The 14,755-nt window shown below is 36.1% G+C and overlaps 1 protein-coding gene across 3 annotated transcripts in view; it reads right to left on the bottom strand.

The window, feature by feature from the left end:
* Positions 1-2,809: 2,809 nt before the first annotated feature.
* The window catches only part of ABCD2 (ATP binding cassette subfamily D member 2), a 52,348-nt gene continuing 40,402 nt past the window's right edge, over positions 2,810-14,755 (bottom strand). For all 3 annotated transcript variants that reach the window (XM_070410429.1, XM_070410430.1, XM_070410431.1), the window contains 2 exons: positions 11,563-11,688; positions 2,810-6,341 (listed from right to left, as the gene is read on the bottom strand). In XM_070410429.1, the coding sequence (XP_070266530.1) occupies positions 6,122-6,341; positions 11,563-11,688 (346 nt within the window). In that variant the 3' untranslated portion in view covers positions 2,810-6,121. The remainder of the gene's footprint in view (positions 6,342-11,562; positions 11,689-14,755) is intronic.

The raw sequence follows: 14,755 nt of genomic DNA, 5'->3' as shown, positions 1-14,755 counted from the left end.
AAAAGACAAACAAACTGTGGTATATACATACAATTAAATATTACTCAGCCTAAAAAATGAAGAAAATCTTATCATATGCCACAATATGGATGAACGTTGAAGGCATTATGCTAAGTGAAATGAGCCAGTCACACACACACACACACACACACACACACACACACACACCAAATTCTGTGTGAGTCCCCTAGGATGAGGTAGCCAATGTGGTTAAATTAATAGAAACAGAACATAGAATAGTGTTTACCAGGGGTGGAGGAGAGGGAAGTAGGGAGCCTGTTTAATGGGTATAGAGTTTCAGATTTGTAAGATGAAAAACTCTGAGAGATCTGTTTCACAACAGCGTGAATGTACTCAACACTGATGAAGCATACACTTGAAGATGGTTCGGAGGGTAAATTTAATATGTTTAGCAATAAAAAAATTCAGTTAATTTCTCAAAATTGTTATGCTACTTTTGTATTAAGCTTCCAAGAAGTTGTATGTGCATGTGAGAATGTGTGTTAGGTTGCAGGAAAATATGTATCTGCTTGGATCTACATTAACCCCATTTCTCTAAACCCCACCTATATGTATCCTTGAAACTTGTCCCATATTAAGTAATAAGCTAGTCTAACCAAGGGGACTTTGACACTTGCTTCATCAGTCTTCATCACTCTTGAATGATCATTATCTGCATGTTGCAAGAGATCCCATTATATAGGGTGTCCCCCCAAAATGTATACACACACTTTGAATAATTATAAAGGCAGTGCTTATTAAAATACACTTCATTTTCAAAATTGAGCTATCAGCTGTTAAAGTGTGTATATATTTTTTGGGAACACCCTATATTATCTTCCCAATAAAATGCCATCTGATCATAGGACCCTTGTGCCTCATCTTTATGTGAGTCCTGAGACATTTTTCTAGTGTAAGATTTTCTAATTTTATACATTTACATAATGCCTAGGCCCAATACATATTAATTATTAAATTTAATATATTCAACATATGAAAATTAAATATTTGATATATACTAGTAAGCTTGCCTCCTATTTATATGGATTAAAATAACTATAATTAAATGATATAAGCAAGCAAATGTTATTTAGTGTTTATTTCATTGTCTCATTACTGCATATTCTATTTTATAGGTATTAAATCTCATAAAAACACACAAGGTGAATAATTAATCACCTTATCTTCTACACTGGGTCACAAGTACTGAGAGAGAGCACATAATTTTAAATATGTTTAATTTTGGAAGCCTTGTGTAGTCACTTTTGTATTGATTTAAAAAAACTTTCTTGCTTTTGAGAGCTTTCCTACTACAGATATCTGCATTTTGTGTTAACACAGGAGAGATGCTTTTCTTTGTACAAAACTGGCTCACTTTATGCAATCTGAACTTGAGACGCTAATGAATGTTTCTCAGGTTTTAAGATAATATGCTAATGTGTGGGAGCACCTACTGGTGAAGGATGATACAGTCCTAAAGACAGCTTTTATTGGACCTATAATTTAGACCAAGTTGAGGGGCATGAGAATTATGAAGCCTTTAAGTGTGTAGTCAAGGGAACCCTGCTTATTGCTTGAATGTTGCACCAGAGTGGGCTAGGGCAGGAAATACAAGAATTGAGAAGATACTGCGTAACAAATATGTCATTTAGATGGGACCGCACAATCTAATAGGAATACAATTGTTTGGTATTGATGTACTAAAATGTTTCATGAGGGCTGAGACCAGGTCTGCCTTGTTCACTTCTGAGTCCCGAGCACAATAACTGGTGATCTTGAAAATGTTAGTAAATATTTACTAAATGAATGTTAACCAATCTGGACATTTTTTCCTCAAAACATGTTAAAATTTGCTTTTTGTTTTCCTCCTACAGGACCGCTTCCATCATTTAGAATAAAAACAATGAAAAATACAATTTGTGTAATGTTTAAATTTCTTTTAGATGAAAAATAATGCATCTGTTTGGTTAACCAGAAAGTTTGAACCAGTTAAAAATATACTTACAATTTTAGGGTTAAAAACAAATAATGAAACTGACCTAACCTAATTAAAAGGAAGGTGTTGGGGAGTTCCATAGGCTTTGTAATCAAATATTACTAGGTTCAAATTTCAGCTCTATAACTTTGTAGCTGTATGAGGTTAGATGACTTACTTAGCCTTTCTGTCTCGACTTTCCTCTCATTGTATATACAATGCTTTGTGCCTTTTTGGTAAATAATAGATTAGTAGCTGTTGGTTTTTTTCTCTGAGGGTGCTCATTTTCCTAATTTTCACTGTAAGCTTCTTGGGACAGGGAACATATTTTATTTATTCCTAGATCCTAGCACAGTGACTGGCATAGGTTGACACTTAATAAATGTGTGCTGAATTAATAAAGAAAATAAATATTTAAGCAACTCCTTGGTGACTATTGCACCTAGTCCTAGATAAGGTTGTACAATATTCAACTTGTAACTGAGGTGTATGGAGACAGATACCTGACAGAGTCACTTAAAATACAAAAATAGGGCATTTTCAACCCCTGGAATTCCTTTGATTAATCAAGATTTTTTTGCATGATGCTTAAGAAATTCACAAGGAATGTTGAGCTTAAGTAACTGCACATGGGATGGAGACTATATTATAATGTATTTACACCCAGACACATTCTAGTTTAGCTACGTAGTGATTTTTACCATTAAGGACATTTTTTCTCATGTGCTTTCATTAACACAACCCCTGCTGATAAGCATAGATAACTGGTTTTGAAATTTTCAGATTAAAAACTGTAAAGCAGTTTTGTACTTAGTCATCAGGAGACACCAACAGTGAAGAAGGGATTTGTTTTTAATAAAAATATTTTATACACCCACCTGAAAATTCTCATGTGGCAAACAGCACAAGTCCAACTCTAGAACATACTGGACATTCCTAAATGTGCATGAGCAGAAATGTAAATACCCTGGGTTAGGTGAGAGGACCTTATACTTCCACATGCGGATAAACCTTGCTCATGAAGTATCAAAGGCATCTCTTTCCATCAATGGTTTAATGATCATGACCATTTTCTGCACACATCAGAAGTATGTAACATTCTCTGGATTTGGGTTCCAATGTGTAACCAATTTTTCTAGGCTTATGGAATCAAAAACTATTCCAGGTCTTAACAGATTCCTTATTGCCAAATATGGAATCATACTTGGAACCAAAGTCACAAATAAAAAACTAATGTTCATTTTTTACCTTCATTGGCAGAGCAAAATTTGACACAAAAACCAAATTACTATCAAGGGAAAACCATTCCCATTGTAAACAAATGTAAACTTGGGTTGAATTTCAAGATATATCATTCTCCTTGAGATTACTGGGAAGGGATTTTTACACAATATCTTGTTTGCAAGAACACATACTATTTTAAACTCATGCTTGGCATAACACTACATGCTGTAGAAATAGAATGCAACATTTTCACCAAATGCAAGTTATTTTCCAAGTTTAAAAATTAACCAAAAGTGCACATTAAGAATCAAGCTTCATAAACTTGCAGCTTTCTCTGACAAACAAACAAACAAAAATAAAACAAACAAACAAACAAAGAAGTCAATAGTTTGGGAAAATAGATAACATGGTTTCAAAGTAGTTTGAAAATTAAAGTATATTTTCTTTTTCTGTTCCTCATCTATTCCTTGTTATATTCAAAGATGGTTATTTTGTTTCTTAATCTTGTTCATATTTTTTATAAAATATAAGAATAGTAAAATATGGTATATGTTATATAGTACATAAATAGAAATTCAAATCACAGATATTTTTCCTCTCCAAATTAGAGGATATTGGTCCTAGAAAAAAAATTCAGAAAATAAAGAGGCACAAAAAGTTCATGGAAAACATGTTTCTGTTCAACTTTAACATTTAAATTATAGTATGTGTAATTTTTAGTACAAAATTTTAAACATCCTTGAATCCTGTACATATAAATGAGTCTTATTTACTTCAGCTCATTGGTAGGATATATTACATAAGGGCTAATTACAAATCTAATATTTGTTTTGGCATTTTGCTCAAAGTTTTAAAACATAATATATTGGGTCCTAAAGCCTTTATTTTTCAAATTATGAAAATTAAGGCATGAAAATTATACGTATGTTTCAAATGAGGACTTTCGTTTTCCCTTAAAAGTTAACTTATGGATGCTTGCCTCAGATTTCCCCCCAAAGTAGTATAAACTGGATAACTGCTAACATAGAAATTATCGTTAGTGGATAATTTTTATTAAGTTTAAATTTTGGTTCTGTGCTTATTCCTAAACCTTTGATACTTGCCTCACTTTTATAAAAGAAGTAGTATTAACTGACAAGTGAATAAGTGAGTAGCTAACTATACTAAAAGAAAAGGTTAGAGGTACTGATTATGATTTTATATTGCATTCCTTCATATAAGGTAGTTACATTTATTGATGATTTCAAGTGTCCTAGTTAGCATGGCAGAAATTGAAAATGTCATGATGTTCTCCCTCAATAATCAAGAATGACTTCCAGGTATCTTAACGCCTGAAAAGTCTGAGAATCACTGACTTAGCAACTATTAGGCCTGTCTCTAAATATGCAAATAAGATTCTAAACCACTAACAGCTGATCACTCCCACTCTTTTTTTGTCCCCTGGCCTAGCAACATGGTGGTATAGACAGTAAGATGAAAATGCCAGGCCTGGCTTTTGTACTTCAAACTCCAGGGCACATGAATAGATAAGATTTATTTCCTATGACGATTCTACACAGATTCTTTCTCATTATGTTCAATAAATATTAACATTACCTACAACACTATTAATTCCCCTTCTGATTGCTGTCTGTGGAGGTAACTTAATATTATGAGTGCATAGTTGCTGAAAGATTTGCTAACTTTCTTGGCTCATTTTAAACCACAGACCAATGACTTAATGTCCATACATTGTAAATAATAATCAAATAACAATGTTAACATTACCAAATTTATTTTTTCCCCATATCTCATCTAACTTTTATTGGTATTACAGCCCAGTTAGATTTTAAGGATAATAAGAAGTGGAAATAGCACTGAACCAGGGAATGAGGAGAACTTCATTTGATCCCTAGATCTGTTCCTAAATAAAATGCATAATTAGGGCAAGTCTGTCATTTTTTTCAGAGCAAATTAAGAAAAACAGTATCTGTCTCAAAAGATTGCCACAGGATGAAAATAAAATGATGTGAGAATTGTAAACTATAAAGTGTTATTCCATTGGATGCTATTACTATTGTGATTTAGAGATTCCTATATTCTATTATTATAGTGCTGTTTTTAAAATGTGGTAGACTCCTTTGTGCACAAAATCGAACTAAGTATTTCTGAACAGAAGTTGTGATAGATAATGCTGCCAAGTAAAGTAACAGGCTGAGACAAACATCACTTAGATACTCCTTTTCTGTATTGGCAATTCTCTTTTTAAAATGAAAGAATGGATTAACAAATATGTAAGAGTTTCATGAAAACTAATTTGGTATGTGCCCACATTAAGGCACTCATAACCTAAATTAAAAATATGGCATTGTATACATATATAGCCAAGCTTCTTCCTTTTAGCCACTGCCATTAAAAGAGTTTTTTCATATTAAAATTATTGATCAAACTGTCAGCTATTTTGTGCACAGATTTAATTGACCTCTAGCAATAATGAAACTGAATTGTAGCTATTAAACCTAATAACCATAAATAGACTGAAATGTTATTCAAACTTCTAATTTTATGCATCTGATTTCAACCCAAATGCTGCTCTTAAGTTCTGTTCTGAAGATATCTGCCACATTTGTAAAGGATTTCAAGCACATCACATACACATAGTAAATTGGGTATTCACCATTATTTCACTTAGAAAACCCTGGTTTACAGGTGAAATAGGTTTTCACCAGGAATTAGTACAAGCCATGTTGACTAATCTTACATAATGCATTTGCTTATTTTCTTCTGAAAAGTCAGGTCATATATTTCCTTGATGCTAAAATCTTACAAAATATTTCTTGCTGCTTTTTTCTCTGTGCTTAGCTTAACACAATGCATGCACTTACAACAGAGTGTCTCTGAGCCTTTACCTAAAAATAAACTCTTAAAACATGTCAAAACAAATTATGATGTTTTATCTTCATTTTTGATTGTTTTCAGCACTGAGTCTTCACCCAAAATTTTACATAGTTCATCGAGTCTCTGCTGCATTTTGGGAATTCCAGCTAGCTGAGATTCTAGTTTTTGTTTTTCTTCACTCAGTGTTAAACGGACTGCAGTATTCAATTGTTCAAAGCGCCAACCTCCTTCACCATCAAACTGTAATAAATGAGTGTGGTATTTCCTGTATAATCAAAGTGAAATAATATTATTAGCAATAATTGTGAAAAGCTATTTTAGTTATAGATTTATCATGCTAATTGATTTCCAAAAGTAAGTTTTATGTAAGATGCCTATTTTACATTTGATTTTCAAGAATCCCTCAAGAGGTTAAATTTTGTGATTTTTTTTACTCCAAAACTCATTAATCTCTAGGAAATTCTACTGTTTATGTTAAATTTATTTTATATTCTGAATAGTTATGAATTGCAACATGCTGTTGCATCTATTTAATTTATTTTCATAACCTACTATGGCTCCTGAATAAATATCAAAACATACTTAGAATGGGAATAAGGAAAGGATGCTGAGGGGGGAAAAGTAAACATTTTAAAGTTTATACAGAAAAAAACTAAGAAAGATAAAAGAAAATACTATTCCAATTCATTAATATACAATCCTTTGAGAATGAATTATTCATTATTCTACATAAGTAAACATTTCTCAATAATTAAAATTTTTAAACATTAAAAAACCAAACTTTTTGATATAAATCTTTTAAAGCTATATCTATGCCTCCATATAATTTAATCTCTTTTCTCATGGCTCAGGTTCATACCTAGGAACTTTAGAGAAGTATAGAGACGATTTTATTAATGAGCCAGCAGACACTCCATCCTCTCCTACAAATAGGCTAGGTCACCAGTCTCTGGGATCTGTGGGGCTGCCTGGAGGAGTACTGCTGGCAGAGCTGGCCTCACATGGCTGAGCCACTGAATTTTATCACTATGCTGAAGTGGCCCATGTTCTTACATGTCCTCAGTTTTTCTGTCTTTCCCTTATAGTTTTTCTCAGTTCTTATTCCTCCTAGGGTCTTATCTGTCATTATTTACTATGATCAGTGGACTTATTTTAGTAGCTTTTATGTTTTTTTTAATTGCTATGATTCACATACCATAAATTCATTCCTTTATAGTGTAAAATTAGTGATTTTTAGTATATGCACAAGCTCATGCAACCAGCACCACTATCCAATACCAGAATATTTTCTTCACCCCCCCCCCCTCAAATAAACCCCATACCCATTAGTGGACCTTCCCCATTCTGCTCGGCCCCTGCCAATCACCAATCTCCTTTCTTTTTATGGATATGCCTATAATGGTCATTTCATATACATAAAATCATATGATATATGCCTGTTTGTGACTGGCTTCTTTTACTTAACAAAATGATTTCAAAGTTCATCTAATTGTAGCATATGTTAGTACTTTATTAGTTTTTATGGCTGAATAATATTCCATTGTATGTTATTGCACATTTTAAAAAATCTATTCATTAATTGATTTTCATCCCACGTTGGCTTGATGATTTTAACATGGTGGAAGATGGAAAAACTAAGCTAGGTTAAACTATGTCTAAAAGACTAAAATCACTCTCAAGCTGAAGGTTGAAGTTCAAATGTTTGTTAACATGTGGCGGGGATTAATGATCTTTTTCACATACTTTTGAGGTTTTTCACATGCTATATTTAGGTTTTTTAGTTTTCAAAACTTCGACCTCCCAACAGGTGGGGACCTCACAAAAATTAAATGGTAAACAATATAGTTCTATGTCAAAGGGAAAAACATGAAAATGCTGCTATTAAAAGATGAGAGCTAAAATAAAAGTAATGAAAAAGCAAAGGAAGGATTGTCATACAAGAAAGAGAAATAATGGTAAAAATATCATTTTTAAAATTTCATTCTCAACTTTTCTTGTGCCTTCCTAACCTTGGATCCACAACAGGGAGCAATTTTAGGATGTAGGTAGTTCAGATCTTGGGCAACTTGTATCTCCAATTTATAAGAAAGATTTGGCTCATTATTCCAGTCCTACAACATTATTTGATTTCTACATGGAAGGAAGAAACTATATAGTTTCAAAAGTGTGTTCTAGATTATAGGCTAAAATAGTATTTCAGGGTTTATCTTAGAGGAATTTAAAAGAAGCTACTGTATTAACTGAGGCTCATGGGTAATAATCGGCAGACTTCCTGCACAAATAGGATAAAGCACAGGAAAGTGGTAATTAAAAAGCTGTAATTCTATCCAGGAACCAAATAATTTAATAAGTCTCTCTAATTTTTGAACACTTCTGAAACTAGTATTGATTTTAATTTCTACAAACAAAAATTACCCATTTGTTGTTATGGCGGAAAATATAATGTATCTCTTCCCTCTTCTGAAATCTTTTCAAGGGAAATAAGAATTTCATCCAGGGAGAAAGAATAATCATAAATGATATTCAATCATAAATTGACTAAACTAATTCATAGAGCAGAGCTAAAATGATTTTAGTTTCATGAATAAATATAGTGTGGGTAGCTGCAGTTAAAATGTGTTTTTTGCCCAGCAGGCGTGGCTCAGTAGTTGAGCATCAACCTATGAACCAGGATGTCATGGTATAATTCGCATTCAGGGCATATGCCTGGGTTGTGAGCTTGATCCCTAGTAGGGGGCAGCTGACCAATGATTCTCTTTCATCATTGATGTTTCTATTTCTCTTTCCCTCTCCCTTATTCTTTGAAATTAATAAAAAATATTTAAAAAACAAACATGTTTTTCTTGTTAAAAGGTATAAAATTATGGATTTTGTTATTTGCTTAAAATACTATTTGTCCACTACACAACTGTTAGAGTGGCCAAAATCTAGAACACTGACAATACCAAAAGCTAATGAAGCTGTGGAGCAACAGGAAATCTATTTCACTGACAATGGGAATGCAGAATGGTACAGCCACTCTGACAGATAGTTTTGCAGTTTCTTACAAAACTAAACATACTCTTACCATACAATCCAGCAACTGTACTCTTTAACACTGACCACACAAAAACCTGTGTATGAATGTTTATAGCAACTTTATTCATAATTGCCAAAATTTGGAAGCAACCAAGATGTCCTTCAGTAGGTGAATAGATAAAGTGTGTAAATCCAAACAATGGAGTACTATTAAGTGCTAAAAAGAGCTATTAAGCCATGAAAAAAGATGGAGGAAATGTAAATGAATATTACTGAGTGAAAGCAAGAAATGGACAAGGCCACAAACTGTGCAATTCTAATTATATGACATTCTAGAAAAGGCAAAACTATGGAGACAGTAAAGCTCGGTGGTTTCTAAGAGATAGGGGAATGGAGGGAGGAACAGGCAGAACACAGAGGATTTTTAGAGCAATGAAAATATTCTGTATAATACTATAATGGTGGAGACATCTATATATACTAGAGGCCCAGTGCACGAAATTTGGGTCCCTAGTGGCTGCCAGCTGCCAGCCAGGGCCTCCCTTCATTCCCCGCTGCCCCCTGGTGGTCAGTGCACATCATAGCAAGCAATGAAACTCCTGGTCAGTCAAACTCCTGAGGAGACACTTTGCATTTTAGGTTTTTATATCTATAATAATAAAAGCATAATATGCTAATTAGACCAGACAACAAAATGACCTTCTGGATGTCCTTCTGGATGACCTTCCGGACGAAGCCGGGATGCGAGGGCTGAGGCAAGCTGCCATGGCTGCGAGGGCCGAGCCCCTTGCACAAATTTCATGCATCGGGCCTCTAGTATATAGATAAAAGCCTAAGCGACTGTTCGACCATTTGACCAGTAGCTATGATCCGCACTGACCACCAGGGTGGCAGACACTCAATGCACATGCATGGAAACATGGAACAGACTGATGAATCTCAGATGGAAGGGGGAAGAGATGAGGGTGGGAAGAAATTAACCAAATCTTATATGCATACTAGAGGCCCAGTGCATGGATTCGTGCACCAGTGGGGTCCCTCGGCCTGGTCTGCGGGGATTGGGTAGAAACTGGCAGTCTGACATCTCCCAAGGGGTCCCAGATTGCAAGAGGGCGCAGGCCAGGTCAAGGGATCCCACTGGTGTATGAATCCATGCACCAGGCCTCTAGTGTAATTATAAATTTGTCCAAACCCACAGAATGTACAACAATAAGAGTGAACTGTAAGATAAACTATAGACTTTGGTGATAATGATGTGTCAATATAGGTTCATCAGTTATAACAAGTGTACCACTCTGCGGGGGGGGGGGGGGGGGTGGCGAGGTTGACAATGGGGAGGTTATACATGTATAGGGGCAGAAAGTATATGAAATATTTTTGTACCTTCCTCTCAATTTTGTTGTGAACCTAAAACTGCTCTGTAAAATAAAGTCTTAAAAACAACAACTGCTGGCTGGTGTGGCTCAGTGGATGAGTGTTGACCTATGAACCAGGAGTTCATGGTTCGATTCCTGGTCAAGGCACATGTCTGGGTTGCAGGCTGGATCCCCAGTGAGGGGCGTGAGAGGAGGCAGCCGATTAATGATTCTCCCCCATCATCAATGTTTCTCTCTCTCCCTTTCCCTTCCTCTCTGAAATCATTAAAAATATGTTTAAACAAAAACAAAACAACCTATTTGTTCCTTTAATTGAGAAAAATGGCTTTTTCCAATGCCTCTTTAGGCTACTTGAATAAGGAACTGAATGGCAAGATAGCATAATGCAACTGATCAATGTTTCTCTGTCACACTGATGTTTGTCTTTCTCTCCCTTCCTCTTGCTCTAATATATATATATGAGAGTAATGGTAAAAATGACATCATTTTTTTAAAATGGGAAATCTCATTTTATGAGGTATTATTCATAAAACATTTTCATTCATTTTTCCTTGAAACAAAACAAAGCAAAAACTTTTTTTCCTGTTTCCTTCGAGTTAATCATTTGGGCAATATCAACTTTGACATTTTCCTGGATTTTGAAAAACAAACTTAAAAGATGATGTAAAATTATGCAAATACAGAGTTGGACAAAAGTAGGTTTATAGTTGTTCATGTGGAAAAAACACATGCAGGTTATGATTATTATAATAGTTTTATTAACTCAAAAGAATAAACTCTGTGTTTCACATACAACCATAAAGCTACTTTTTCCCACTCTTGTATATTCTTTACTAGTATACCCTATGAAATTATGAATATTAAATAATCACCAAATTTTTGAACTTCTTTTAAGGATTATTGGAATGTGATGATAGTTTCCAAATAGCACATTAATGCTAGGTTTGAGATATGTAAATTACTAGTGTCAACTTAACAAAAATAGAGGTAGAAAGTAGATGAAACGTCCTATGCTTATAGTGGAAAGTTTAGAAAAGCTAATCATTAAGAAATATAAGGAAAAACCATCTCTCACAAATTGGAAACACTTACCAAAGAGAAGGCCTGTGTGTTATGGATAGCAAGGAAATTCCAGCCCCCTTTGCAGCCTGAAATATCTTTCCTTCAACATCAATGCTGACAGCACTGGTACATTCATCCAGCAATGCATATTTTGGTCTTTAAAAAATAAACACAAATAAATGAATGATTTTCCTATTTGGATGAGAAATCTTTATTTGAACAATATGAGTTGCGATGTTACCTTTAAAAGAGCAAAATAGTCTATGACATATCAACGGTGATAAATGATAAAGCAAAAGAGCAGTCATCCTTCCACCCCCCTGTTTGGACTAGAATATAATATTCTTCTTAAATTTTAAATAGATTTTCTGAAGCCTGCTCACAGTACAATAAGCTTTATCGTTACGCAGATGGGTGAGTCATATATGGGAGGCGTAGGAAGATGAGGCTGGTCATGGAGTGCTTTTTCTACAGAAGGCAGGCTCATTCTTGGTGACAAGGTTCTAATCTAACAAATTAAATGAAAAATACATTACAGTAGCTAATTATCAAACAAACCACAGCCCTGTTAGAAAAGATTTACTAAGAAGATAATTTTATCAACATTGTGAGTACCTAATCACTTACTAATAAGAATCTCATTGCTATAAGATTCTGCAAAAGTAAGTATGCCTAATTTGACAAGTTTAGAGTAGGTATTTAACTTGGTAACATTGTGACCATGCTTCACAATCAAATTCTTAGGGGGGAAAAATCAGTAAATATTTTTCTGATTGTACTCAACAATTTTGTTTTTTGCTAGCTCAATTTTTAGTTGGGAAATGACTTTCTACTCCTATCAGAGGCACCTATCACTTACCACCATTTTCATCTGTTTATTCTCTTCCTTTAATCTTACTCCCCTACTCTTTCTTTTGCCTTTACCTTATTTCAAACCTATCTGGACTTTAGGTATGTATTTGGCACTCAGAAACATGACTCAGCTTTGTTAAGAGGACCAAAGATGAGCCCTAGCCGGTTTTGCTCAGTGGAGAGAGCGTAGGCCGGCAGACTGCCCTACCTGGGCCCTGGTCAGGGCTCATGCAGGAGGCAACTAATCAATGTGTTTCTCTCACATCAATGTTTCTGTCTGTCTTTCCCTCTCTCTTGCACTCTCTCTCTAAAAATCAATGGAAAATATCCTCGGGTGAGGATTAAAGAAAGAGAGAGAGAGAGAGAGAGGGAGAGAGCCAAAGATCAACTAATGCACTGTCATTTATTATTTACTTCAGGGCTGAAAATCAGTATCAAGTATTTACCAGGACAATTTCCTCCATGAAGAAACTCTGTTTTTTAGAAATAAATAACAATGGAAAGGTAAAAATTGAAACCAGTAGTAATTTCTCATTCAGCATAGTTACTTAGCACTGTAAAGTCGTTTTCTATGATGGATTTGCTTTTTAATAAGATCCTTTACCTACTTGTTGGAAGGGGGAGTATTCAAAGCAATTTTAACACTCCATTTTATTTTTGTTAAATATATTTTTACTAGAGGCCTGGTGCACAAAAATTTGTGCACTTGGGGGGGGGGGGGGGGAGTCTCTCAGCCCGGCCTGTGCCCTCTCGCAGTCTGGGACCCCTCGGGGGATGACCACCTGCTGGCTTAGGCCCACTCCCCGGGGGATTGGGCCTAAGCTGGCAATCAGACATCCCTCTGGCAGCCCAGGAGCCCTTGAGGGATGTCCACTTGCCAGCAGGGAGCAGGCCTAAGCTGCAGTCTGACATCCTTAGTGCTGCTGAGGAGGCGGTAGAGGCTCCCACCACCACCGCTGTACTGGCAGCCTTCAGCCTGGCTTGTGGCTGAGAAGAGCTCCCCCTGTAGGAGTGCAATGACCACCAGGGGGAAGCTCCTGCATTGAGCATCTGCCCCCTGGTGGTCAGTGTGTGTCATAGTGACCAGTCATTCCCAGTCGTTCTGCTGTTAGGGTCAGTTTGCATATTACCCTTTTATTATATAGAATAGAGGCCTGGTGCATGGGTGGGGGCCAGCTGGTTTGCCCTGAAGGGTGTCCCGGATCAGGGTGGGGTTCCTGCTTGGGTGCCTTGCCAGCCTGGGTGAGGGGCTGATGGGTGTTTTCAGGCTGGTCACACCCCCTTCAGGGTGTGGGTCGCCACTGGGGTGCCTGGTCAGCCTGGGTGAGGGGCTGATGGCTGTTTTCAGGCTGGCCACACCCCCTTTAGGGTGGGGGGTCCCCATTGGGGTGCCTGGCCAGTCTGGGTGAGGGGCTGAGGGCCGTTTTCAGGCTGGCCAAGCCCCCTGGCGATGGAAGCTCCCAGCCTCTCCTTTTTTTCTTTTTTCTTTTTATTCTGGGATTTATTTACCTCCCATAATTGAAACTTTGTTGCCTTCAGTGGAGCTCAGAGCCGGCCTTGGGAAGCTTGGCTTCCTCCATCAGTGGGGCAACCAAGCCTCCTGCTCGCTCCAGCTCCATGGCTGCCGGCCACCACCTTGGTTAGGTTAATTTGCATATAGTCGCTCTGATTGGCTGGTGGGCGTGGCTTAAGGTGTAGCAAAGGTACAGTCAATTTGCATGTTTGTCTTTTATTATATTAGATTGATTTCAGAGAGGAAATGAGAGGGAGAGAGATCAGCTGCCTCCTGATTGAGCCTGCAACCTGGGCATGTGCCCTGATTGGGAATCGAACCATGACCTCCTGGTTCATAGGTCAACACTCAACCACTGAGATATGCCACCCGACACCACCATTTTACTTTAATAACTGCTTTCCATGCAAAGAACTAAAAGATCACTGCAAGTTCCCCATGACATCAACAGATGCAGTTTTGCTTCTTGGCTTTTGGTTACTGTTCTGGTTTAAGTATTAAGCATTACTTTTTTGTCTCAGAATTGATCACTGTTTTATGGATGACATTTTTTTAAGTGGAAGAGAGGGAAAAAGGAAGTATAAGAGAGAGGTTTGGCTTCCTGTTATAAAATAAGTCATGAGGATGTAATCTATGGCATAAGGAGTAAAGCTGATAATATCGCCATAACTATGTATGTTGTCAGATGGTTACCAGGCTTATTGTTGTGATCACTTTGTAAGGTATGTAAATGCTGAGTTACTATGTTGTACACCCGAAACTAATATAATACTGTATGTCAATTAAAATTTTAAAATAAATTAATCTTTTTAAAGATTTAATAAAATTATAAAAAAAGAGATGGATTGGGATAAAATT

Source organism: Myotis yumanensis, unplaced genomic scaffold (assembly GCF_028538775.1).
Source record: "Myotis yumanensis isolate MYYU_CA2020_CCGP unplaced genomic scaffold, mMyoYum1.0.hap1 SCAF_3, whole genome shotgun sequence".
In the NCBI taxonomy this organism is placed as follows: domain Eukaryota; kingdom Metazoa; phylum Chordata; class Mammalia; order Chiroptera; family Vespertilionidae; genus Myotis; species Myotis yumanensis.
Note: the sequence above shows the minus strand (reverse complement) of the source record. Positions and strands in the feature narration are given on the sequence as shown.